This window comes from Emydura macquarii, unplaced genomic scaffold, assembly GCF_026122565.2.
Source record: "Emydura macquarii macquarii isolate MOO-44397 ecotype Brisbane River unplaced genomic scaffold, CSIRO-AGI_Emac_v2 contig_2473, whole genome shotgun sequence".
NCBI classification, from domain to species: Eukaryota; Metazoa; Chordata; order Testudines; family Chelidae; genus Emydura; species Emydura macquarii.
The window spans coordinates 21,900,994-21,928,908 of record NW_027132610.1 but is presented as its reverse complement, the minus strand read 5'-3'; the positions used below and the strand labels follow the sequence as shown (position 1 = coordinate 21,928,908).

The following is a 27,915-nucleotide window of genomic DNA, read 5'->3' as shown; positions in this document are numbered from 1 at the left end:
ATTTTGCAGGCATATCTGTTTCACAGGTACCTATATTTGAACGTCTGCCTGTGATCTATGAAGTAGGGACTGTTGTGTAATTTATTTACCCAGGAAAGATGCAGTGTCTAGGAATTTACTGTCATTTTCCATCTCGGGTAAATTTAGTCAGTACCTGACCTTCTTGGGCCTTAGCTCAACCAGAAGTTAGGGACCTGATGCAGGAACCTCTTAGTGGCCTGTATTTTGCAGGAAATCGCACTGACTAGATGTTCATAGTGGTCCTTTCTGGCCTGAAAAATCTAGTGAGAGCTGTTGAGTTGGATTTCTAACCCAGGATTTCCCTGGCTCTTAGTCCTGGACTTTGCCAACCACTAGCCCATTCACCACCTTGTCACATGCTCTGCCTCCTGATGTGTTATTGATTAAAATTTCTGATACCTTAAGAGATTAAGAAATAGCAGTGTTTAACCATTGTTTATTCTAGATTTAGCTGTTTAATTTTTTGTAAAGAGTTTATTGTGTTAGGAATCACCAGTTTATATTTCTGGACATTTTAGTTCTAAGCATGTAATTATAAAAAAACCTATCTCACAGAAGGTTTTCCACACTGTCCAAATTCACTGGTATGCTCCAATGCTTTGCACCACTCTGGAAAGGCAAAGCAGCAATAGACCCAGCTTCCCTGGCTTATTCCACTGACTTTTTAGCATGGGGGTGATGCAAAGCAGCAGGCTCCTGCTGGTGAATCCGTCTACAAATGCGTACGTTTCTGTGGCCACTTCACACATATTATGTGCCTTGCCATAGCAAGTAGGGCCCCAGTCCTGGACAAGGAACCCATTGTGTGAGGCACCGTACAAACAGTTAAGCGTGGTAGTGTCTAACCCTGGTTTATTATTAAAGGTAGGCCTTACTACATCGCTGCTTATGTTGTTAAATGCATACAGTAAATACATTGGAAATGCACCACGGCCAAGTTAGTATTGCTGTAGGAACCTGCCCTTTTGGTTTTCCTGGGCCCCACTTAAATCAGTTCTACATCCAAGATACACCAGTAAAGTTAATGGAGTTACTCCTGATTTTCTCTAGCCTAAGTAAGATCAGGATCAGGCCCGCTGCCATGTGTGCGCTTCAGTTCTCAGCCTTTGCGTTAAAACAGCGTTAGCTTTTGTGAGATTGCTGGTTTCCAAAAGAACAAAAAGGTATAACTAGTTCCCAGAAATATCATTTGTAGGGCTGGCATTCCCTGTGTGGAATCAATTTAATAAGCAAGAATCACTCAGGCCCAGACCCTCGAAGATATTTAGGCACCTGAATCCCAGTATAATCAATGGGAGTCAGGTCGCCTAAATGCCTTTGAGGGTCTGGGCCTGAAGGCCTAATTCTGATACTTACTCCTGTTGAGCAGCATTTTACTCCACCTGTGGTCCCCTTGGCTTTACTGTGGCTAGTTGCAGAGTAAAACAGATAACGTAAGGAAGTGTATTGAAATCTGACCTTTATGCTCCTTACCTTGACTTGGAATGGGCTCAGAACTCTCCATGCCAGCCACATCTTCTCCGCTCTGCTTCTGCTCTCTGATTATTGATATAGCTTAAAGATCATGTTTTAGTTATGAAGTAAGCTTAGCAGGTAGGAGGGAAATTAAATTAAATTTACTGCTTCTGTGACTACAGATATGAAATAAATCTCAGATTCAGTGATAGATCAATAACACCAAGACTGGGCCTAAATTATTAATAAACTATGAGAAATGAGTACAATTATTCTATGAATCCCAGTTCTCTGACGTCCTGTATATTTTCTCCCACAACATCTGTAACTGCACATCTTTGGCAAAAGCTACAGTTAATAAGCTAATGTCCTTTGTTTTGCTTCCTAAGCATTTGATACATTCAGAGGTATTTTGTGTCATATACCCATGACAATGCTTCACCATATGCTCCCAGTGGCATGAAAGACAGCCTAGCTCAGGGAGGCCCTATCCAGTCTGATTTTCTTCCCCAGGCTCTGCAACAGAAGAGGGTGTGTCTCTTTCAGGAGGCCCATTTCTCTCAAAGGCAGACACCTACGGCCTGATTTTGGTCTCACCCCAGTATAACCCAGAGTAACTCCACTGAAACTACTGGAGTTACCACTAGTGTAAGAGGACAATCAAGCCCTTACATGTGATTTTTACACTGTTACAGAAACCTATCCTGTTCCTACGCTTCCAGGAGAAGCCACCTCCTGTCTGCAAGACAATAATGGGGTCATTTTTTAACCAGCTGACAGGGAGTCAATTGTGGTAGAAGTTTTAAGGTGCTAGCCCATTAACTGAGCTTTCCCTGCCAGCAACTCCATTGTGAAACAGGAGCTGTCAGTGAGGGAGAAAGGACCCATTGGCCTGAAGAGACCTATAATGGTCATGGGGATGTGAACAGAAAGGAATTCCCCATAACTAGAACGTTCCTAGGTTCAAGCTCTTCCATAGGGTATGTCTACACTAGAATTAGACACCCGTGGCTGGCCTGTGTCAGCTAATTCGGGCTCGTGGGGTCTGTTTAATTGTGGTGTAGATGTTCAGGCTTGAGCTGCAGCCAAGGCTCTAGGTTCCTGTGAGGGTCCCAGGACTCCCAGAGCTCAGGCTCCAGCCCAAGATGGAATGTCTACACCTCAATTAAACCACCCCTCAGCCTGAGCCCCATGAGCCTGAGCCAGCTGACCTGGGCCAGCCTCAGGTTTTTAATTGCAGTATAGACATATCCTTATTTAGTGTCCTCATTGGTTTTGTCTAGGTTTCCACAAACACAGACTGGCCACATGGGGGAGCAGGCAGTGAAACTGACAGCAGTCTGGCTAAAGGCACATTCACCCTGATGCTCACCTCCCACTAAGGTCTTTCATATATTGCCACCATGCCTTCCAATGCCTGTGAGGTCTCTCAGGGAGCCCTACCCGATGTTGGGGCCTCGACCCTTCGCAAACAGGCTCTCTGAACCACGAGGTCATTCTGACTCCAGGCACTGCTGCTGCTCACAAGCAGTTCACACCTCATCAGATCTCAAGTTGAACCCTGGTTCCAATTTAGCTTTGGATCTGAACTCTAGCCTATATCTAATGACAGTCTAGATGGGGACCTGAATGCTGCTACCAGAGCCAATCTCTGCACAAAACCCTACTAAAATACAAGGCGAAACAAACCTGGCTGCAGAAAACCAGCTGTCAAGTGTAGATGCATTGCACTGAAGAATGGGAGGGCAACATAAGTTAGCAAATCAGTAATGAGAGACAAAGCCTCCTGTCAAAATGCTTCAAGTACATCAAAATTGAATAAAATCTTGCCTTTTTTTTTTTTTTTAAAGTGCACTCTTTGAAAAGCAGAGTGTTTTGGATGTTAGATACAATGTTGCTGTGTGATGAGCTCACCATTCTCAACGGATGCCAGGGATGTGTCTGAATAACTCCATTCCGTCTGGGTCCCCAGATCCTCCACCTCATCCTGTCTTCTGTGAGAGGTGGAAGATCCATCATCAGACTTTCTGAAAAGAAGCCACAGCAGACATGGGGGCAACTATCAGCCTCAAAACACCTAAGTAGCACTAGTGGGGATCTAGTGTGTAAGGAGCAGAGAAGCAAGCTTCCAGGCATGTCAATTTCCTTATTGCTGTTCCACAGGGATTTCTAAATGAATCATGACTGGCATGTGTGCCTCAAGCCTAACCTCAGTTTGGAGTGATTGCTGCTCTGCTCATGTCAACTCAGAGGATTCTGCTGCATCTTCAAATCACACTGATGGCTCAGCTCAGTGTAGCATTCACTTTGCCTTCCACAGTCCAACACAGGGGCTGAGTTTATTTGTGAGGAGAAGGAGGTGGGTCTCTTGGACCTCAGAATGGTTAGCAACCAATGAGGTTTTAGGAACTGGCCTGTCATTTTCTGCACTTCCTTTTCACCTGAAATTGACTGGCAAGCAGTGAAATTGTTTTAAACTAGTGTCAAAGAGCTGACATGGTTCCTATCCAGCTGTCTCTACCTGACATCCTTGTAAGATAGATAGTTAATTTGGTTTGCCTCCTAAATGATAATTTAAAGGTGTTCAAGGTCTTTATGAGTATGCTACTGTGTATGAGAAACAAAGTTGAGCCAAGTGGCACCAGGCTCTGATTGAATGTGACCCCAGAAAGCCAGTGGATTTTTTTTCATAGCATTACTGATTCAGTTAGGCTGTTATACATCACTGCCTTTTATTACGTGTCTTATGATTAAGAATTTTAAAAGATTCTGAGCCTAGTACACACCGAAATTTACATATTAGCTGATGAAAACCCCACTGGAATGCCAGAAATCTCTATCTATGGCCCCCATATCTGTAACATCTGAGCACCTCACAATCTTTTAACATTTTACCCTCACAACACCTTGTGTGGAAGGGAAGTGCTATCATCCTCATCTATAAGATGAGGAACAGAAGCACAGTGAAACTAAATAACTTGCCCACGGTCAGGCAGAAAGTCTGGTGCAGAGCAGAAAATTGAACGCAGGTCTTCCAAGTACTAGGCTAGTGCCCTAACCACTAGAACAGATGGTCATACTGAGCCAGATTACTATAAAAGATGGGCCTGTACTCATTTTGTAACACTGGCCAAAATGGCTATAATAGCCTGTTCATAGAGAGACCTTTATTGTATCACTACATGCAGACGCAGTGAATTTTTTCATTATGGGGCATCAACACAGATTGTAATTTAGAATTAGTTTAGTCACAGATTACTGGCTCAGATCCTACCTCACATAGGAGCCAGAATTGCCCACTTCCAGGGAAGTAATAAAGCCCCCCCTGCTTTTCTATTTTCTAGGTTGCCAATACGATTTTTCTTGCATTTGCAGACCATTTGCTTACTCTTATGATCTTCCAATTAGTCCTCTTGGGAATTGTGTAGCTAACCTCACCTCACATCACAATGAAGAATTTACTCCAGGATGTGTACTGTTCCCCAGTTTTTCAGAATTTTGGGATGAATGATTCCTCAGTTCTTCCAGGTTGTAAATTACAATCTGTGTTGATGCCCCATAAGGAAAAAATTCACTGCGTCTACATGTGAATTTACATGTCTATTAGTGATATAATAAAAGTCTCTCTATGAATAGGCTATTATAGCCATTTTGGCCAGTGCTACAAAATGAGTACAGGCCCATCTTTTACTATAGGGAAAATATTAGTCAAATATTAATAGCTAAAGTAATAGCATTGGTGGGACACATTCATCCTTAGTGAAAAGTAAAGTATACCAGAGATTAATTTGGTCCTATTTATTCTGAGCCAAAACTATACCTTCTTTTGCATCAGCCTTGTTATTTCCCCCGCTCTCTGAAATTAAATGCATCTAACATTTATATAGGAGGGCCTAAAACAATGGGCCAGATCCTCAGATCATGTAAATGAGCTTAACTCCTCTGAAGTCAATGAAGCAAACAATGGAGCTGTGTTGATTTACGCCAGCAGAGAATCTAGCCCATTGTTTCACCTAAACAATAAAAACATTTTGTCAAATAAAATCATATAAATACATGCACACGCACACACAACTTCCAGGGATGCTGTGCAGGATGTATTTTCCTTTAAGAAACAATCCTATTTATGTCTGACAATGTCCCTTTTAATATAGCAAGCGATGAGGGCTATGAAACAATTACTTAGACAGAAGTAACTTCCAGATTATTAATAGCACAGATACAGCAGATCCTGCCAGATTGTAGATGTCTGAGACAGTGTAAATCTCTGTACTGTAAAATAGCTGTTCGGTGTTCATAGTACTAGCCTAGGTATAGTACAAATATACAAATAACCTGACTGAATTATATTGAAAAATATTACCAATTACTCTCCTTACTTTGATTCCTTCGACTTAGAACCAACATGCGGAGTTGATAGAGAATCTGTTGGAAATTCTAGAGGGGGGGGGGGAGGGGAAGAAGAGAAAAGTTTTCTTTAAACATATGTTTTGTTCTGTTGAACAATGTGGGGCTTTTCAGTATTGAATTTTCTTGCTGTTTCACTATTTTGTATTTCAATCAACATGTTGCCAGAGTTGCTGTCTTAACTAGAAGCTTTTTATATTTTAATCATACAATAAATTGTATGGGAAAAAAGACCCTCAAAATTATTTATAAAAAAAGCACTTGGAGTCTGAGGATAGAGTTTACAGAAAAAGAGTAGTTTTAGAAGCAAATTTACGTTGCCTTCCTATTCAGTTATGATTATAACTAGCCTGTATCACATCATACTCTGCAGAATGTATCATATGCTGTTCCCAAAACTCACAGCACTTTTTAGAGATAAAATGTACCATGTAAATTACTCTACAAATCTAGCAATATGCCACGTACACAAATAGCAGTGTTATGTAAACTCCAATACACACACACGCAATATGCTGTTTAAACTCCCACTGACAGCTTGCCACATGAACTCCTGTCATATAGGACAAACCAAAACGTGTTTGAAAATTTTTGTTCAAATCTCCCAAAGTGCCACATCAAATCTTGTATATAGGGAGTTAATTTTGCCCGCTTATCACAACAGCAGACTCCTGTGGACTTTTCACTTAACCCAAACATGCCTGTGCTTCTGCACAGTAGTGATTTCTCAGGGGAAGCCACTCATCTGAAACTACCTAGAATTGCACAATCAATTCTTTCTAGCTGAAAACAGTTCTTAGCGGTGCTGAAACTGAGAGTGTTCTACTGTGAGGAGCACAGAGGATAAGACTGAGTGACAGTCCTTGGATGCTGCTGCCGGGAGTGGAAGAGATTAAGGCTCCATCTCCAATAAGCTATGATGAACTAGAAGCACGTTTGCCCTGCTCACGGACACATACACTAGCTCAGTGAGAGCTAGCATGATTATAGCTACAGTAGCCCAGGGAGCCATGACTGAGCTGTACCCACCTGAAACAGAGTGGGTACATATTTGGCACATCTAAGCCAGGCCTTTGCTGCCCTCCCCACACTACCATGGTTACATTGGTATTTACACTCACACTGGCACGAGGAGAGCTGCTGTGCACGTGTACACGAGCAGGGAAACCACAGCGCTAGCTCAGAAGTGTAAACATACCCCTACAGGATGCCTCGTGGTCAAGTGAAAGGTGTGATTTTTGAGCATGGGTACGCATACCTGGGCTAGCTTTAGTCTAGCTAGCACGGGCAACAATAGTAGTGTGGGCATAGTGGCACGGGCTAGCAACCAGAGTACGTACCCAGCGTCCCAGGAGGACTTGAACTCAGGTGGCTATCCTGTGCTGAAGCTGGTGCCACTGCATCGGCAATGCTATTGTTACCCATGTCAGCAAGATCAGGGGGTTCCCAAACTTTCCTTCCCTGAGGTCCACCTATGGGCATGTCCTAGTAGGAAATGGCAGTGCCGGGTGCCCTGTGGGGGGAAGGGGGAAACATGCATTGGGGGGGGAATAGGCATTGTGGCCCCACTATTAACACTTTTTTCTTCAAAAAGATTCATTTTAATTATTACATACATATAAACTGTAACACTGTCAATAAACAATGTACATGTTAATGATGACGGTCCTGATCACGGTGTTGCCCAGGTGGAAACGGAGCTGCACTGCTGATCCCTGGTGTCTGGGGGGACCATGGAGCTGATACGCCAGGGGGCCCGACAACCACGGATCGTGGAGTGTGGTGGCCTGAAGCAGGAATGGCTGCAAGCCCTCCAGCGTCCTTCAGGTGCCCTGGGTGCCGCTGGCAATCGCGGCTGGCCCCTTCTCTTCACCGTCCACCCACCACCCACTGGCTCCACTTCACCCTCTGCCGCTCGCTGGGGGTGCCAGGCTCCTCTGGCCCTGACAGGGGATCAGCGCCAACTGCCACTCCACCAGTGGGGGGACTGGTGGCTGGTCCCAGAACGGGATTCTTTGGCGCTGTCCGCTTCCCAGTCAGACATGGCAGCATCGGGTGTCCTGCGGCTGGGAAGGGACCTGCCCGGGGGGGCTGTGACTTGAGCTGTTTGGGGGTGGGTGGCTGAACCTTTAAATTGTACCCATACCCCACTATCAACATTACAGTTTGGGGAGGCACTGCCACCTCCCCTGTGCCACTCCCAAACTATGCCCATGTTTGCACTGAAGGACCATCTGGGACTATGTTGCAGCTCACCTTTGGGTGGCGGCCCACGCTTTGGGAGGAAGCCCTGAGCTAGATTAAAGCTAGCATGGATATGCCTACCTGTGCTACCATCCCATCTTCACCTGCACATACCCTAAGAGCATGTCTACACTTAGGATTTTTGGACCAGTGAAAACCTTTAGTGTAAACATGCTGCACCAGTGTAAGAGGTAGTTTGCAATGGTGTGGGTTGACCGAGGTTTGCAACCAGGGCAAGCTGCATCAGGGCAAGCATTTTTTTATACCAGTGCAGCACCTCTATTAGGTGCTGCTGTATCCCACTGGTCAGCGTGTGATCACATCCGCCTCTGTGCCCACTCCATAGAGACATACGGTCTGTTACAGCTCTCAGCTAGAGAGCCTGGCTCAAGCTGTAGACCAGGGCTGGCCCTAGACCAAATGGCATCCCAGGTGAGGGAGCGTCTTTGGTGCCCCGCCCCATTTGTTAAACTTTTGGATACCTTTTTTTATTGCATTTGTAGCCCATTTCATGACTTTGATGTATGATTTGCATGCATGATTTATCCCTGTCAGATGAGATGATAAATTTGCAGGCTAGGATCTGTAAATCATATTTATACATGCCATATATAAGCAAATTAAAAAATGTGTTTCCTCTAAGCTTACAGAAAGTTTTTAATTTGGAGAATAACTGAAATGTACTAACACCAGGAAACTGAACTGTGCACCAACATTGGTTGGACCAGTATTAAATAGCGTTACAGCAGGTGACAGTCTTTGCCCTCCCGAACAGAAGCACAGCATCAGAGCAATCCATATCTTTGGCAGCCGTGCTGGCATCTTCAAATCCGTTGTCATCAAAGTAGTAGCGGTCGCAATGTCCACTGGCTGGGTTTGTAATACTTTGCTTACAATGTTTACTTGGAACAGGATATCATGCCAAACCACAACTGAGACCAGACGTTTGAAGTCAGTGAACTGATTCGCCAGGCTTCGCGCCTCGCGTCAGATTCCAACCTTGGCTTTACTCGACTACGCCAGTTCCATCAGGCTGCCGTAAACTTCAGTCATTTGGTACCTCACCGGCCTTATGTTGTCAACACGGCTTTCCCCAGGAGTGTCACTTACAAATCTGACTGTGAAGCCGTGTAACATTGTCTGTGAGGATCTTCTACCTGATAGCTGATGCTGAAAACAGGATGTATGTCCTTTGCAGTATTCCAAAGACAGAGACTGAATCTAAAGAAGATGACACTGCATCTAACATAACCAGGTTGGGGGAATGGCAGCTACAAGGCACGGAGAAAGCTCTTGGATTCAGTGCAAGGATCCTTGCCCGGACACCACCACCATTTCTTCCCTTCATGTTCACACCATTTTCATAGTTTTGGCTGCATCAGTCCTGAGACTTCATTTTATTCTCATTCAAAATGTTCATAAACAGTTCTGTTTGGCCTTTTCCAGTGGCACAGGCCAAAAACAGATAGCGTGTTCCTTTATTTGGACACAGCCATCCTCTTCATCAACAAATCTTACTGTAGATGACATCTTTTCACTGTAACTTATGTTGGGAGAGCAGTCCATTATTACAGCATAGTGCTTTGCCGAGCCACATCAATATATCAAGCACCTTCCTTGCCATAAGATCAATCAATTTGTTTTGCATTGTTTTGCTTCAGTAATGGTCCATAGCTTCTTTACGGACTACTTGACATAGGTGCTCAGGCATGACATGGTCATATTTTCCAAGGAGCTCTACCAAACCAAGGAAATTACCATTATGTTCAGTGAACAACTTATCCGATGAGGCCTGGAAAGCCTTCTTCTTTGCAAAGAAGAGGATAATTGAGAACAGACGTTCAAGCGTGTTCCTCCAATGCTAGATTTATACATTAATAATGCATTGGTTTTCTGTGTCTATGCATTTATTCAGTTGGAGCCTGGACTCGACCGCCATGCATTTGAATTGGCCCTAAAATAGCCGGGTGACTTTTCATGTTGCTTCACAGCATCAGCTAAATTATGCCAGTAATTTTTTTTTGCAGAAAGTGAAAGCAACGATTTGGTATTCTTGTAAAATATTTTGCAACAAAAACCATTTTGACAGTTGATTTTGAGTAAACTAACCAACACTAATTCAGTTTCTCACCATTCTTCAGCACTCTTTTGCAGTGTTACTTTGAGAAGTGTCGCTTCCGCTCATTTACTGGAAACCTCATATCCTTGATTTTGCCCAGCCTGTTCAAAATTGTACCATCAATATTGGCAGAGTTTAGGATTGCTGGCCATAAAGTAGGAGCTGATGTACCGATTTGTGGTGTGCAATATTTCTCAATGCTGTTTCTGTAACCATGCGAGGCTGATTCTTCTTTATCATTTCTCTCCTTTTCATGTAAACCAGATTTTTCTTTGTCATTGCTCTCCTTTTCGTGTGAGCCACATTCTTCTTTATCATCACACTCTCTTATGCTGCAAGGAAAACTAGATGATTCTCCATCACTTTCCTCACATTTCCATTCATTATGTTCAGGTAAATCTGCTAATTCCTTAATAACAGGACTTCAATAATTTACACTCCTCAATTTCTTCAGCACTGGGACAATCGCTACTGCCTAAAGCCCGGCCTAGGTTGTTCTGTTTCAGATATTTTCTCATCAAATTTGCCCCTTGCTGCAAACTAGATTGCAATTGAGCTTTTTGCTTCCTATACTGAGCTCTTGAAGGCTTTTTTAGGGGCATCTTTTACTTTCTATTTGGGAAAAGAGACTGTATTAGGGAGAGCAAAAGTCTATGTTCTGCAGTCTTAGAAAGTCATCAAACATTATGTGATAAGCATGGGAAATGAAGTAACTGTATTTCTTTTATATTGTGGTGTAGCTAGGGGCTTGATAAACATCTGACGTCTCATTAAATATGTCCCTTATTAGTTGCTGCATACACTCTTCAAGTCTTAAAACACAAGTACACTTTCACAATTACACAGTAAAACAAAGTTCACAATATTACAGCTGGTCTTTCACTTCACTTCGTTCTTATATCTCACTGACTTGACTGGCGATGCCCGCCTTTTATATACCCACAAGGGCATGGCTGACAACATTCTAGGAGGTTCGAGTAAAATGTAGTTCTCAAAGTCTGGAAGGTTGCAGGAGATTCTACAAAGGTCCAGAACATTCTAGGAGGTTAGTGAAAAATGGATCCACATATGGAATACCTGAAACATTTTACTTCAAACATTCTCTTTTCCCTTTTGTTGCTAACAACAACAACAGCACCCAAGCCCAGCACCCTAGGCCGTCGCCTGAGTCGTCTTCCCCTAAATCAAGCCCTGCTATAAACACTCTGCTTTAAAGATCCTTGGTTCAATTCCAGTGCAAAAATCCCAAGTGTAGGTATGCCCTAACACAAAGGAACTAATACAGAGAGAAATAGAAGGAAAGAGGACAGAGATATGTAGAAATTAGTAGGAGATGGAAGACAGACATGTGCGAACATTAGGGATTGGGGGAAGAAAGACACATGGACAGCAAGGAGATGGAAAAAGAGGTAGATCAACTAAGGTGATTGAGGAACTTGAGGATAAGAAAAGGAAGAAGCAGACGAGAAGGGAAAAGAAAGCCCGAGAGAGAAGTGCTGATAGTAACTGGACTGGTAGATGAAAGAAACATCAAAACAAAGCTTCCTGTATATGATGTAAACTCCCATACTTCATGGGCCATTCACACCAAGGCCCCTTTATGCTGCTCTGGCAACATGAAGAAAAAGTACCCGGTGCAAATTTAAACCCACTTTTAATCCCCTTCATGCTGCTAGAGCAGTGTGAAGGGGCCAGTTCAAATGAGACTCTGGCCCTATGTTTTTAAGGCACAGTGAACATTGTAACACATTTATTAGAACATTCTAACACATTTAGAACATTCTAACAAATGTGTTATAGAGATGCACATATATCCACTAAATTGAACTTATGACATTTGTTTAAAAATTTAGATGAGTTAATTTTAAACATGTTCATACCCTTGTGGTATTTGCTTTAGGGGGTGAGTTTACTAGCACTAGTATTTTAGTGGGTGAGTTCACTGGCATAAATGTTCGTGAATTTTAAACAAAAATGTTCATGGACAGGAAATTTTGAGTTTGTAAATTGAGTATTCGCACTGAAAACCTGATTCTAATGTTGTGTTTACATCAGACCTGTTCAAGGACGTTGGAGTGCTCATGCACACAGAGCTCTGGAAGATGGATCTGTTTTAGTTAACTTGCTAAAAAGTGGTTTTAATTTAACCTGTTTAAAAGTGTATTGTTCTGCTAGAGTTTGTGTACACTACTGGATAACCAGCTTTAGAACTGGATGAAATTTTGTAAATTTGTGAAGAGTAGACAAGACATAAGAGTTACTCTCATCCAATCAGGGAACAGAAACATATCACATGATCATACTGCAGCATACCATGTGATCAATATGTCCAATCAAATCTAACCACACCCATTCAAATATTAAGTTCTCCAACAAATTACTCACAACCAAGCTACAGAAAATCATGGTTCACAGATGCTTAGGAGAGACCTCTTTAATTTTGGCAGCTAAAGCCTCACTGAGTATGCTCTAGCTTCTCACAGTTCCTACTGTGGAGTCCCCACACAGTGACTGAGCATGCTCCAGCCTGGACTCCCCCACTAATGACTACGCTCAGCTGCTCTGGGTCAGGAGAAGAGGATGTGTGGTCACTGGAACTCAGAACAAGGAGCTTGTCTCTTCTGTGCGCTCAATGTCCTGCCTTGCTGGCATCCAGGCAGCATGGAGGAGGAAGCCATCTGATTCTACTGCAGAGGGGACAAAAGCTGGATTGGGGTGAAGGAAAGGTGAGACTGGTACAAGAAGCCTGTGGAGACTGGGACAGGGGACAAAAGGAAGAGAAACCAGGATTGGCTGGGCAAGGAGACTGCGGCTTGGGTGAAAAGCCTGAGAAACGGAGACTGGTTGGAATGGGGAGCCAGGGGTGGAGAAGAGACAAGAATGGGACATGGACAGGTTGAAGGGGATAGAACAGAAGGGGTCAAGTTTGATGGGAAAAGACTGGGTCCACTAGAGAACACTCCCCTTCAGAGCCTGGAATTGAACCCAGGTTCTTGAGTCTCACCATTTTTCTGCTGTAGTCAAATATTTTTGAAACTCACTGGCAAAGTGTTTCCCTCAGCCCCCTTGTGTGCTGGTCCACTTAGAGGATAACAACCTACTATTGCTATCAGTTACTCCATTAGCCCAAGTGGCAGAGGTCTGTGCAGTGGATCTGAAAGTTCCAACCCTGTAATTGATCCATGTGAGTGTAGCATTTATGGTTTTCAGTTGCTTTTTTAAAAACCTAGAAAATTATATTCCTCTTCTCCCAAACCTATATGTAAAGAACATTATTACAGTTGCAAAGTCAAACTCTCAAAAATTAGGAAATGCCAGAATCAAGGTTGCCTCTGTAACCTTAATTCAGCATCCTTATGCATACATATTATGATATAGTCTTTAATTATATGATCACATAACAGTTTTGCCACATTTTCTAACTTTTGAGCACTTGACTTTGCAATCTTAATCATGTTCTTTTAACATAGGTTTTGTGTGTGTTAATTATATAGAAGTGTGACTATCAACCACATGTGAGCAACCCATTGCAAACTAAATTTGAAATTGTAATCCCATATCCAGAAGACATTATGTCACGTGAACTGGTGCATTGTTGCTTCTGATTTACACTGGTGTAAGGGAGCGGAGAATTAGGCCTATAGATGGGTATTTCTTACTATCAGTTTTAAAGACAATCAGGTATACCTAAGTGACTACAGAATGGGAACTAGAGTGAAATAAAAGCAGCATAACACAGGTGCTCAGACAAAACCATAGTAAGAGATAAATATTGCAAACAAGATTTTTATGACTTAAGACATACTGTAAAAATAAAGATTAACAACTCTTCTTCCCTCAGCTTTCTGCTTTGTAAGGTTGGCTTGATTGCCTGATAAGCAATGAAATACTGCGAAGGCTGGGTATAAAGCAAAAGAGTTGCAATCAAACAGATTTAGGACATCATCAACAGACATTGTCTTTTATTAATTTGCTGGTGGTTGTATGCAACAGAATGACATGGAAAGTTCCAGATGGGCATAAGCCACAAAAGTTACATCTGGATTTCAAATACCCTGAAAGTTCAAAGGTGTCGGTTTGGCTCCTCGTATGTATGGGATGGGATTTTCAAAAGCCCACAGCCTTGCCCTAACTCTGTTCCCACCACTGGCAAAATTCCCATTGACTTCAATGGGAATATTTAGGCCAGCGCTGAGCGCTTCTGAAAATCTGTGTGTGAAATTCAGATCTGGGTTCAGCTTTCAGTTCTGACCCCACGCTCAAAGCTCAGCATCCTTCTCTAGCTAGTACATCTGATGCAAAAAAGCCATCTGTTTATGAAGCAGCTGTGGGCCCATTTCTCAAAGCAGGGTACCTAAAACAAGGTGCCTAAATCTGGATGTAGGTGCTGTGGCAAACAGCCAGCTCCTCCCTAGTGGGTCTCATGCTTCAACCCCTTGTAGTGAGCCAGGGAGTCCCCAGTAACCCTATCTCCCCTTGGAGGTACCTTGCTCCAGCTTCCTTCTGCTGGCTGGGGTTCAGGGGTTTTCTCCTCCTGTGGCTGCAGAGAAGCACTGTCTCTTGGCAGCGGCAGCAGGATCTCCTCTAATTACTACCAACCTTCTAGCAGCTTCCTCCTCCTGTGAGTCTCCCCCTCCCTTTAGGGAGGGCAGGGTTTAAGTACACCTGGACTAGTCCTTCATTGGGTCCAGGTGTCTCTAATTGCCCTGCAATCATCTCTCCCCTGCTTGCAGGAAAAAGAGTTTTTGGCATTCTAGGGCTCACACTCTAGCCCTAGTATGCCCTTTTGAGGCCCTCTGGCCTGACTTTATCACAGTGCCCATCAGTGGGATTTTCTAAAGCACTCAGCAATGGCCTAACTCTGCTCCCACCAAAGTCAGTCAGAGTTTTACTGGTGTCTTCACTGGGAGCATTTAGATCAGCACTGAGCATCTTTGAAAAGCCCTTCCCTAATACCCATTTTAGGCACCCAAGTTTGATAATGATGTTCTCCACATCCAAACACATATTTTAAAAGGACAATAAGAAATCCTCCTCTCAGCCAAAATACCTGTTAATAAGCTGCCTTTGTGTGAAATTTCTTCAGCATTTTCCAAGTGAGTTTCCCTGGACTTTTTATCCAGCTCTCTTGGAAGGAAAGAGACGGCTCCTTCCAGATCTTTTTCATCCTGGACATGCTCTGTGCTGACTTCCCCACTCCTCTCTCTCTCCAGCAAACAGAGATTACTCTGTTTAATATACTCCTCCACTGACTGGTTACCAAGGACTCCTTTTGCAGTCAAATACTCTTTTTCTAGCTTTTTAACATTTTCTACAGTGAGGTGCAAAATAGCAGTCTGGGAATCTGATGAAATACACCCAGAGGAAGATGGGGATGTACTCGGTTGGGACTGGTTACTGCTGGCCCCTGAGAGCTTGTGTCCTTTCAACATATCTGCAATGCATTAAGGAGATGAAAATCTTCAGCAACAGGCAAAGTCAATTCATCATTCTGGTAACAAAGAAAGAAAGAATAATCCCATTAGTCATTTACTACTGCTGGGCACATTGATTTATGTAGTTAAAATATTCCCACTGAGATAACCTTATTAGATTGAAAATCACTTTCTTTTCAGGAGGGTCTACTTGGGCTCCAATTCAGCAAAGCACTTAAGCATGTCCTTAGTATTAAGCCGGTGCTTAAATCCCACTGAGGTCAGCAGGACTTTGTTAAGCGTGTGCTTAAGTGCTTTGCTGAATCGGGACCTGGGATAGCTTAAAAAAATAAAATACCACAGAGAACTCCATACACAGGGGCCCAAACACACTGGAATCAAATACCTTGTATCATAATACACAGTGTTACCGTAGTACCCATTAGTGCTGCACTAAAGATTGCATCTGTGATTACGTTATTAACCCACTTTTCCAGGGCTTTGTCGTTCGCTATAATGCTTGAAACTTACCATATGAGGTCTGGATCCAAGCGCACTTTGTATTCATTACCAGTGTCCAAACAAATTGTTCTAGACATTTTATGCTACATGCTAAACAAAATAAATATACAAGGGAATCTGTCTAACTGGCTCTGCTGGTGGTCAGGTTAACATGCCAATTAAGAGATGACAAATAAGACATCCCAAGCGAGACTTGAAATAAATAAAAATATTAGCTTTTGAAAATCCTGCATGAATTTTGTATTTTTAATTTTGTACAGCTCTTTGTGAAACATACACTAGTCAAGCAGCGTGACTTGCCCTGTTCTGATGAGTATTTGGCTAATGATAGCTGCAGTTTTCCTCTGATCCACCCAGTCTTTTCTATGTAAAGGAAAAGGAAAAGGGGGTGTGGGAGCGGAATAAAGATAGCTTGACAGCACCTGCGTTTCACAAACCCATCCTGACTATTATTTTCCTCTACTCTAGTTGTCCACCAATATTGTCCTTAACACACATTTTGCCTATGTTAAACATCAGATCAGTAGTTAGAGGACTCTCCTTTACCCTTTGAAAGATTGTAAGCATATTAATCTTCTTTGAGTGATTGAGAAACTCATCTAATTACTATAGATTCCAAGGTCAGAAGAAACCATCGTGGCCATCTAGTCAACACAGGCCATATAGAACTTCCCCAACATAATTCCTAGAGCATATCTTTTAGAATAACATGCAATCTTGATTTTTACAATTGTCAGTGACGGAGAATCCATCATGATCCTTGGTAAATTTTTGCAATGGTTAATTACCATCACCGATAAAAAAATTAACATGTTATTTCCAGTCTGAATTTGTCTAGCTTCATCTTTCAGCCATTGGATCACATTATACAGTAGAACCTCAGAGTTACAAACACCAGAGTTACAAACTGACTGGTCAATGTCTTGCAAAAGCCATTTCAAAACCTTTAGCTGTTCTGAAATTCTGCTGAACCTGCCCTTTCCCATCCCACAACAGCTCCCTCTTTCCTGTCCTGCCCTCCCTCTCCTTATCGCACCCCCTCCTCCTCCTCCTAATAACCCTGCTAGGGAATTCTGAGGTTGGGGCTGGTGGGATGAAACTTTGGAGGCAAATTCTGGAAAAGCTTTTGGAAATGGGTATGAGTATTTTATTGTGACATTCTGGTATCAAACTTTTGATAAAATTATAACTTACGTAAGTTTTCCATCTTTCTTGAACTTTTCTCCTTTCTCTCTTTTTCCACTTCCACTGAAAGGTTCATGTCTCTTTTTATCATTAGCATTCTCTCTAGAATTTTTCAAAGCCATTCTCTGCTTTCACCATATTAAGACACGCTACCATGTTGTAGCTCTTTGTTCCAACAGAGTCATCTTGGCCATGTGGAGCAGAACTTACCTACTTTCTCTTTCCTAGTTGGGCCTCCTTTATAAAAAATTCTCACTGATGGGAGCCTAACTGTAGACAAGACTGGTTTTTACCACCACTTTAACTCACCTAGTGGTAAAAACATTAGGGCCCTGGCCATGCTGGCCTACCACCAGTTCAGCTGCAGCAGCATAGGTTGACTCTTACCAAGCTAAGCAGACGCAGGATGTTCGATATTTTATGTTGTAATACTAGACATTTGCCTAACAGAATTTTGGGAGAGGTTCCCGTGTCTAAGGACATTAGATGGTCCCACATTTTCCTGGATAGGTTTCCTTGTTATTACAGGCTCCTTCTGTTGTAGTCTGCGTAGAGAGGGTTGCTGTAGTCCATCCTCTCTCCTCTCCCAGCCTTGGAAGGAGGTCCAGCAGAGCAGCCTTTCCTGGTCTGAGATGTGACTGGAGGATGTTTCAGGAGCCACACCGCCATCTGCAGTGGAGAGGTTCTGTTGCTAGGGTTCTTCTTTGCTTCAGATTAGCATTATCATGGTTCTTGCTGGCAAATTGCTCTTGGGGAATTTTTCAAGCGCCACAGGCTGCATTTGATGCCTAGGTCTTACATGGGTGTGTTATGGTCTTTCTTGGCAGTCACAATCAGAACTCCAGGTTCAAGGGAGAATGGAACTGGCCACCAAGGAATCGGACAAAGAGGACGTCAGAGAGCAGGTCTGGGAGCTCATAACCACCAGAGGCAAGAGGTCATGGAGGAAATCTGCACAGCGGGAGACAGGTGAGGATGGCTGCTTCAGAGAGAAGAGGATCAGGAGGAATTCCACATGGATAGAAGTTTCAAACTGATACCAGGTCCTGAACGTGGAAACTTTGGAAGATAACTGTCAAGATCCAGGAGATCTAAGCAACAGAGAGATGTAAGGTACACAAATGTAGATGGCAGCTCAGTCCAACCTGTATGAAAATCAAGCTTGCCCTCAAAGTGTTCTCAAGCCATCCAAGGAAGACAGACAATCCTCATTGGAGATCCAATGTTCAGAACATTTGAAAGAACATTCTTCAAGAGGCAGGTGGACAACAGGATACTGTGCTGCCTTCCCGTAGCCAAGACACAAGACTTCATTCTAAGATGGGATAGGCTTCTGAAGTTGATGGGTAAGGATCCATCAGGGATGGTTCTTATTGGCACTAATGACTTTGAGTCACGAGACATCTTGCAGAGAGTAGATGACTTCAGGGAACTCAGAAACTTGCTGTAGAAGAAGAATGCCCAAGCAATCTTCTCTGAGTTCCTTGCTGTCCCACAAGTGAAGGAAGACAGAAGGCAGAAGATTCTGGAAGTGAACAGCTGGCTAGGTAAGCGGTGTAGGTTTTGGCTTTATGGAACACTGGTCCACCTTCTGTGGGGAAAGAGGACTGTATAGTTTGGATGGCCTCCACCTCAGTAGAAAGGGGGATCAATCTACTCGGGGACAGATTGGTTGAGTATTCAGGAGGAGGTACACTAACAGCAAAAAGAGGAGTGTAAAAGGAGGAGAGATATGAGCACTCAACACAAAATTGAGATGAAGAGAACAAAATTAAGGAACCAAAGGGCATGAAGAGAAGAAATTCTTGAATTGCCTATGCACCAATGCTGGGAGCCTAGGTAACAAACAAGAATTGGAATTGTTTCATTTATGAGCATAAATTTGATCTAGTTGACATTCCTGAACTCCTGGTGGGATGATGTGCACTACTGGAATTTTAAAATCAATGGTTAGGAAGGATCAAGTATGCAAAAGGGGAGAGGGAGTAGCACTTTTGTAGGCTCAAAGCTTGATTCTGTTATATTGACATATATATAATACTATATAGAAAAAATGGAAAAAGCCTGTTTCCGAGTCACTGATAATTTTATTCCAAGTTATCTTGAATGCTTATGAATTATATCCTAACAGATAAAGCACAAGATGGAGTATTAGTTGGTGTCTGCTACAGATCACACTAGGGAACAGTATGACCACCTCCTTATGCACCTATCTATAATGTGTAGAAAAAAAATCTGTGTGATCATGGAGGACTTCAGTTTGAGTGACATGCTGGAGGACACATGCTATCAATACTAAAACATCCCTGGAATTTCTAAACATTATAGATGACATTTTCCGAACCCAAGAAGCATTGCAGCCAGCAAGGGGAATTCTTTATTATACTTTGTCCTACAGATAAAGAGGAACTGAACACAGAACTAAAAATTAATGATAGCTTAGGTTCAAGCGATCATGACTTGATCACATTTATAAAGTGCAAACAGAATAAAATCCAGGCCAGTAATATATACATTTGGTGCTTTAATATGGTCATTTTCACAAAGCTGAAAATAAATATGAGCTAAATCAACTGGAAGGAAGAATTTAATTAAAAAAATGTGAATGATAATTGGGAGCCATTTCAGAGCACCTTGATAGATGCCCAAAAAGCCACAATCGATGAAGAAATCTGTGCTGGTTAAAAAAATCCAGCCTAGTTTAGAGGGGAAGCGAAGGCAGCTATTAAAAGTAAAAATACTATAAAACAAGTGCAAGAAAGGGGAAATTAATAGTAATGATTATGAATCAGAAGTTAGGAATTGTAGAAAATTGATAAGGAAACCAAAGGGATACAAACAGAAATATATGGCCAGCAGAGTTAAGGACAATAAAAAAGAGTTTTTAAAAATATATTAGGAACAAAAAGAATCCTGACAATGGTATCAGTCCATTACTAGATGGAAATGGTAGCATTATCAATAATAATGCAGAAAAGGCAGAAGTGTTCAATAAATATTTCTGGTCTGTATTTGGGGATAGAAGAGATTATATAGTTTCATCATGTGGTGATGATAACACTCTTTCCATTCCACTTGTATCTCGGGAGGATGATAAACATCAGCTATAAAAGTTAGACACTTTAAAAACAGCAGGTCCAAATAACTTGTATCCAAGAGTTTTAAAAGAGTAGGCTGAGGAACTCACTTTTAATGTTGATTTTCAATAAGTCTTGTAGTACTGGGATAGTTCCAGGAGAAAGCTACTGTTGGACCAATATTTTAAAAGAATAAATGGTATTACATTGATCCTGGGCAATATAACGGAGTGGTTGATATAACACTTGATTAATAAAGAATTTAAGGAGGGTAATGTAATTAATGAAAATCAATATAGGTTTATGGAAAATAGATTCTGTCAAAATAACTTGATATATATATATTTTTATAAGATTACAAGTTTGGGTGATAAAGAATACTGTTCATATAATATACTCAGACTTCTCTAAGGTATTTGATTTGGTACCACATGACATTTTGATTAAAAAACTAGAGTGACATACAATTAACATGGCACCTATTAAAAGGATTAAAAACTGGCTAACTGATAGGTCTCAAAATGTAATTGTAAAGGGAAAATCATCACTGAGCGGGTGTGTTTCTAGTGGAGTCCTGCAGGGATCAGTTCTTGGCCCTATGCTATTTAACATTTTGATCAATGACCTGGAAGAAAACAAAATCAACACTGATAAAGTTTGTGGCGCGATCCTAGGGTGCATAAACAGGGGAATCTCTGTTAGGAGTAATGAGGTATTTTACCTCTATATTTGCCACTGGTGTGACCGCTGCTGGAATACAGTGTCCAGTTCTGGTGTCCACAATTCAAGAAGGATGTTAATAAATTGGACAGGATTCAGAGAAGAGCCACGAGAATGGTTAAAGGATTAGAAAACCTGCCTTATAGGGATTGAGCTTCTTGAGTCTATCTCTTTAGCTCAACAAAAAGAAGGTTAATGGGTGACTAGATCACAGTGTATAAGTATCTGCATGGGGAGCAAATGCTTAATAATGTGCTCTTCAATCTAGCAGTGAAAGGTATAACATGATCCAATGGCTGGAAGATGAAGCTAGACAAATTCAGACTGGAAATAAAGTGTAACTTTTTAACAATGAGGGTAATTAATCATTGGAACAATTGACCAAGGGTCATGGTGGATTCTCCATCATTGACAATTTTAAAATCAAGATTGGATGTTTTTTTCTAAAAGATATGTTCTGGGAATTATGTTGGGAAAGTTCTGTGGCCTGTGTTATACAGGACGTCAGCCTAGATGATCACAAATGTCCCTTCTGGCCTTGGAATCTATGACTATTGTCTAGTGCTTATTATTATTATTAATTAGTAACAGCTACAGGACCAAATTGTGATTAGGCCTCATTTATATTAATAGATTTTTAAGGCCATAACATTAATCTAATCTGAGCTCCAGCATAACACAGAGCATAGAATTTCTCTGAGTGATTTCTGGAATCACAGCCATAAATGTCTGCTAGAGCTGCGATGTATTTTTTAAAAAGACATCCAATCTTGATTTAGACTTCAAGTGATAGAATATCCACGACAACTCTACGTAAGTTGTTACAATAGTTAAACTCCCTCATTGTTCAGAGTTTGCTCCTTATTTCTAGTATGAATTTGTCTAGCTTCAACTTCCACCCACTGGATCTTGTTACCTATGTCTGCTAGACTAAAGAGTCCTCCCCTGGTACTCAGAGATGGTGATCCAAGTCACCTGTTAACCTTCTTTTGGATAAACTAAATAGACTCAGTTTTTTTGGTGTCACTGTAAGGCAGGTTTTCTAGATCTTAAATCATTCTCATAGCTGATTTCTAAATCCTTTCCAATTTGTCAGCATCCTCTGTAAAGCATCCCATTGTGCTAGGTGCTGTACTAACACATAGTAAGAGACTGTCCGTGCCTCACAGAGATTATAATCCAGCTAGACAAGACAAACTAAGGGCAGGAGGGCAAAGACAGGCACAGAGAGTTGAAGTGACTTACCTACAGTCACACGGATTTCCTGACTTCCAGCTCAGTGCCAGTCCACCAGCCCATACTCTTGCTTGGATATACTACTGCTACTGCTGCTCTTAACTGGGACAAGAAGATGGAGTTCCTCACGCACTTTCTCTTTGAGTACCAGTTGTTGTGGGGGAAATTGAGAAGTTTTAAGTGAGTGACAAGAGTGAGACAAATAGCATGTTGGGACTCCCAGTGTGTATTTTATTTAGTTGTTTATTGATATTTTATTATTTATTTAAAAATATTAAGTCTCAAAACCATCTAGTGATGTAGGTGGCTAGTGTCTGTAACCATACATTTCCTCTCACTGTCACCTTGCTTCTCCCTCTTTCATCCGTTCCATCCATTTGTCACACCCTGTTGTTATGCCTTTTCTCATAATACGATTGAATCTTACCAATGGGATCTACACAGGTTCGGGGCAAGCCCAGGCAGATCTGTTTGCCAGATCTCATCTAGCTTTTGGATTATAAACTCTGAGGGCAGGGACTGTCTCTTACTTTATGTGCTGGGTACCATGCAACAACTGTGACTTCAACCTTGACTGGGACCTACCACAACACAAATCATTTTTCTTTCATTTTGTTGGGGAGAAGGGGAATTCTTCTGACCAACCAGCCCTGCTTTGCTGCAGCTCTGAGCAAGGCTGCTACACTAGAGCTGGTCAATAATTTTTCTGATTAAAAATGGCCTTTTTTTTTCACAAACAGAACTGATATGTTGAAACGATTGCAATATAAATGTCCAGATTCTTGGATCAGGATGAAAGCCCCATTACAGCAGGTGTTGTACAAACATAGAGGTAGACACAGTCCCCTGCCCTACAGTCTAAGATGTTAGATTAGTATAGGGTTCATACGCTGCACTTGCATGGCATGGGGAAAAATATAATTTGAAATGATTTCCCACCACTGAGAAATTAATTCTTTGTGAAAGCCATTCCTGCTTGGTGTAGCATTTTGTCCCTCGCTAATGGTGGGTAGACCAACTAGAAATTGATGAGTTTGCTACAGCAACAACTAATAGAGAGGGTTGTGTTAACTCAGGCAGTAGAGGCTTATGTACCAGGTTCCAGGCTTGATCTCTGCTGCTGACAAGGGATGTTGGTGTTATATTTGCACCTTGGTTTATAAGATGATTATTGACTTTTCATTTTAAGCACATCAGGGTATGGAGTGTGACAGGTCAGGCTAAAGAAGCTGTCTGTTAGGGAGTGGATGCTGCCATGAGGCTCTGCTATTGTCTTAGAGAGCTAGTGAAAAAAAAAAGGAAAACTCGTTTTGTGTGAAAATTAAGAACTGTCTCTGTTTTGTGGGGTTCAAAATGGGCCTAATTTTCCATTTTTTCACTAAAGTTTCTGGGCCATTTTTATTTTTGTAATCAATTTTTGTAAAACCACAAGCAAACATTTTTCAGGAAAAAATGGATGATAAATATCATGAAGAATGTCACTGAAACATTCAGAAAGAAAAAATTCTCTAGAAACATGTAACAGTCACTCTCTGCCTCCTAGAGTTCATGACCTAGGGAGCCATAATGTAAAATATCAAATAATAATTCAGTCACATGGAAAAGACAGACTAGAAAATAAACTACAGACTGTTAAACGGCCATTACAAATATCATAAAGGATCACCTGTTCAGCGTATACAAACATTTGCATGCAGCTATTCCTCTCCTGCAAAGGTCTAAACTGAACCAAATCAAGCTGTGCCATGGCACTCAGACCTCACAGTTGTATATAGAAAAGTAAGCAAAGGTGATGTTTATCTGCTATTTCCTTTACTCAGCTTCACATTCCTTGCAGCTCTTCTATGCCGCTATGCTGAAATCTAATCTGAATACTTGAATCTTAAGGAAACAAACACATCTGAAGTGGTTTGAAGACTGCAGACTTATGAGGCAATCTTCTTTGATTCATCAGGGGCCATAGGAAAAGAGATGATTATATTCATTTTAATACAAGTGGAATTGTCTAGCTGGCATAGTTGCCCCTTGCATTTATTTGTCCTTAGTTTCATCTTCTGCCTCATCACCAGCGCACTTCAATTCTCCATGGCAATCAGAACTGACATATTTGCTGGAAGCAGCAGAAGGACCTGGTTTGATCCAGGGACTTCAGGCAACGAAGTTAGTGTCAGAGCAGCCTTCCCTCATTAAAAACAACACCAAACAAAACATCTGGTCACTGACAATCTAGCCCAGATAAAATTGACCGCTCAAGTGAACTCCCAGTCCCCCTGGTGAAGCAAGTCCTTTGGCATGGTCTACCACCGTTCTCCTAATATACATGCCAGTCACATCAGCTTGGTTCACTGTCAAAAACATGTTTCCTTCACACTGAGCACTTCAATCGGAGCTCAGAAAAATCAAGATTCTGTATTCATTTCAGTTCACGCAGCCTCATGATTTGGGCTTGGAGGAAATCATCATTTACTAATCAGAAACTCTTTCATGTTACAGTGTGGTAACTGCTATTGGTCCTAGAGAATGATACAAGAAAGAGGGCTGCAAGTGGGTCTTTAGGTTCAGGGATAGGGTGAGTGCCTGGATTTCTCACACTCAATGAGGCTCCCCGATGCCCTTTCGATGACCTTCCTATATTAGCTTTTATGGGGAAAAACGGTGAAGAAAGTGCCTGAGGCTTAGCCTTGATTCAGCACTGATGCTGACGCCTATAGCATGGACAAAGTTATGCCTGGGATTTTCTCTGACTGAGCTAACTGAGATTTATCCCTATGTGCAACCAGGATAAACCCCGATTAACTCATTTGAAAAAACTCCAGCTTGCTTTATCTTCACACAGGGATCAGCGGCGGTGTAGCTACACAGATTGTTGGCCGCTGATTACTGAGTCAGGCCTATTTCTGACTGTAGATAAGCCTGATTCTCCTCTCACACCAGTTTTATACTGGTGAACCTCCACTGAGATATTCCTGATTTACACCAGCTGGAAAGAATAATCAGGCCTAGAGTCTCTGGCAATAAGATCTGAACTGAGTTTAGCCTGGGTGCCATCCCGTGGAACCTTGCACGTTGTTGCAGGCAATGAATGCACTTGAAAGCATTCCTCAGAGGGAAACCCTAGAATGCATAAGAGCTGCATGAAATTGCATCAAGATCCAGTGCACAGCGAAGACTCCTTCCCTCTAGGATTATCCAAGGACATGGGAGGGACTCTTATTATTTGGGGTTTATTATTTGTATTACTGTACATCCCAAGCCAGCTGCAGGAGGAGTAAAATGTAATCCTATTAAATGAGGTTAAACACAAAGTATTGTACTGAGAACTGCCAGCAAAATTATTTCTAATTGTAAACTCCCTATACACGTCCCAAAAGATAGAGAATTAATATGTATGCAATGCTAAAGGGACGTTTGTATACAGCAACTTAGGCACTAAAGGAGAATTTTCACACAGCAGTAAGCTTGGAAATAATACTCTGTAAAAAGAATTTTACTCAGCCTGCATTTTCCTTTGTTATATTTAAAGATAGTTACGCTTGTCTAGGTGATCTTTTCTTCTAAGCTGTCACTGCTTGATCCCAAAGTGTTCGTAATCCTCTGCTGCCATAGCCTATTGCTATGGAAATGCATATAATGGTGATTGTTATTTGTAAAGCCCTGACAGGTACGGATCTGAGCACCAAGGCACTGAGTTCTTGCGCTGAGGAGCTTACAGACTACAGCAGATGGACAATACAAAATGCACTGAGAGACCCCAGAGGAAGGGCCTCCACTGCACAATTGTGACTTCACTGCACAAACAAGCAGAGAGGCAGGATGTGCTGTGAGGGAGCAAGGTAGGCTCACACAGATGGGCCTGCTTCTCCTCTAAAGTACATCAGTATGAATCAAAGGGAATTCTACCAGGCCAGGTTCAGCTCTCCGTTACTCAGGTGTAAATCTGTAGTAATTGCACAGACTTCAGTGGAGTTTCTTCAGATTTACATTGGCAAAGTTATAATAGTGTAAAACTAGTGCAAAAGGGGAATCAGCCCTAATACCTTTGACAATTAACAAAATTGATAAGAGGAATTAATAAATCTATGAATCGTTTGGACACACTTGATTTCTGCTCAGCTCTCTTGGTAAGTTTCCCCTCATGTGTAAGGCACTCTTTAAGAAAGAAAGTTTAAGAATAAGAGCTTGTCTACATGAGCATTTAGTTCACAGCAATCTGCAGTGGGAATCTACCCTGAACTAACTGTCCAGGCATTAACAGCTTGATAGAGCACTTTAATCTACTCCTGTTCTAAAGCAGGCTAGATCACATCATCGGGGCCCACAGGGACAGTTAATGCAGGGTAGATTCACATCCTGGCTTGCCACCAACTAAACGCTTGTGTACACAAACCCTAAGAGCTCAGTCACAAGGGCAAACCCCAGTATGTTATTCTGCTCCCTTTCAATCCCCATCCATAATTGGATCTGTTCCCTCTCTCCATTGAGAATAGGATGCAGTGCTACTTTTTAATGCCAAAGGACAGAACCACGAGAAGAGATGGGGGCCGGAGGGAGTGGGGTGGGGGAGAGAGACTCAACAGAGGTGTAGTTGATTCATTTTGTCTCTTCCTTGAGAGGTCAAGCAGTTCAGGAAGCCATATAACCCACAGGGGCCTCTCTCTGTCACTCAGCTGTTTCAGACTGCTACCTTAATGAACACCCTTGTCAATACCCACAGATAGGGAGTCCGCACCTCTCAGGGTGATGGCACGCTTGGCAGAAGACATCAGCAAAGGTTTTGTAAAGAAAAATGTAAATAAATTCTAAGCCATTCATGTATACAGGCCCAGTTCTTCACTTCGTGACACTAATTTTAGGCCTGGACATTCCAGTGGAAATCAAGTGAGGTACAGCAACGCAGAAGTGGCATAGCATAATGGTGAGTCCTGCCTTGGTATGCAGGCTTCACAATGACAAACACATTTCAAAACAAAACAATTCCGCACAGCTCCTCCACCATATTCCTGCCCAGATCTGTGTTTAGCGGCCTGCACTTTTCCTATAACAGCTGATGTTATGGCAACCACCTAAAATCCAATTTGGCACTGTTTTAGGTGTTTCTACAATAATCAGCTATGGCAAGTAACCGACAAAATCGTTAGACAGGGCCCAATTCTACAGTCCTTACTGACGCTGAGTAGCACTTACTCATATAAGTACCGATAGCTCTATCGAAGTCAATAGCAGTATCTGGGCAGTGCACCTCAGTGTAAAGTGTGGCAGAACTGGGCTAGACTAAAGTTACAATCTGCTCTGGTTAAGAGGTAGCACATAGCAGATAAGAAAACAAACTATGCCTCACAACCAAAATACCTCCTCTGCTCTCCCCCGTGCTGTGGGTTGGGGGAATAAACTCCTTCATTCACTGACACACCCCACACATGGAATCAGCTGCATTCAACATGAGTAAAGGTATCAGAATCTGGCCTCTGGACAAAAATGAGACCAGTGTCACTCAGAGAAAAACTTGGCTCAATTG

At 42.1% G+C, this 27,915-nt stretch overlaps 1 protein-coding gene across 1 annotated transcript in view; it reads right to left on the bottom strand.

Annotated features, from left to right (window-relative positions):
• ERICH6B (glutamate rich 6B) overlaps positions 1–15,678 on the bottom strand; it is a 45,305-nt gene extending 29,627 nt beyond the window's left edge. The window contains exons 1-4 of the mRNA XM_067562713.1: positions 15,297–15,678; positions 5,856–5,913; positions 3,391–3,503; positions 1,495–1,575 (exon numbers count right to left, since the gene is read on the bottom strand). Of these exons, the coding sequence (XP_067418814.1) occupies positions 1,495–1,575; positions 3,391–3,503; positions 5,856–5,913; positions 15,297–15,678 (634 nt within the window). The remainder of the gene's footprint in view (positions 1–1,494; positions 1,576–3,390; positions 3,504–5,855; positions 5,914–15,296) is intronic.
• Positions 15,679–27,915: the final 12,237 nt, after the last annotated feature.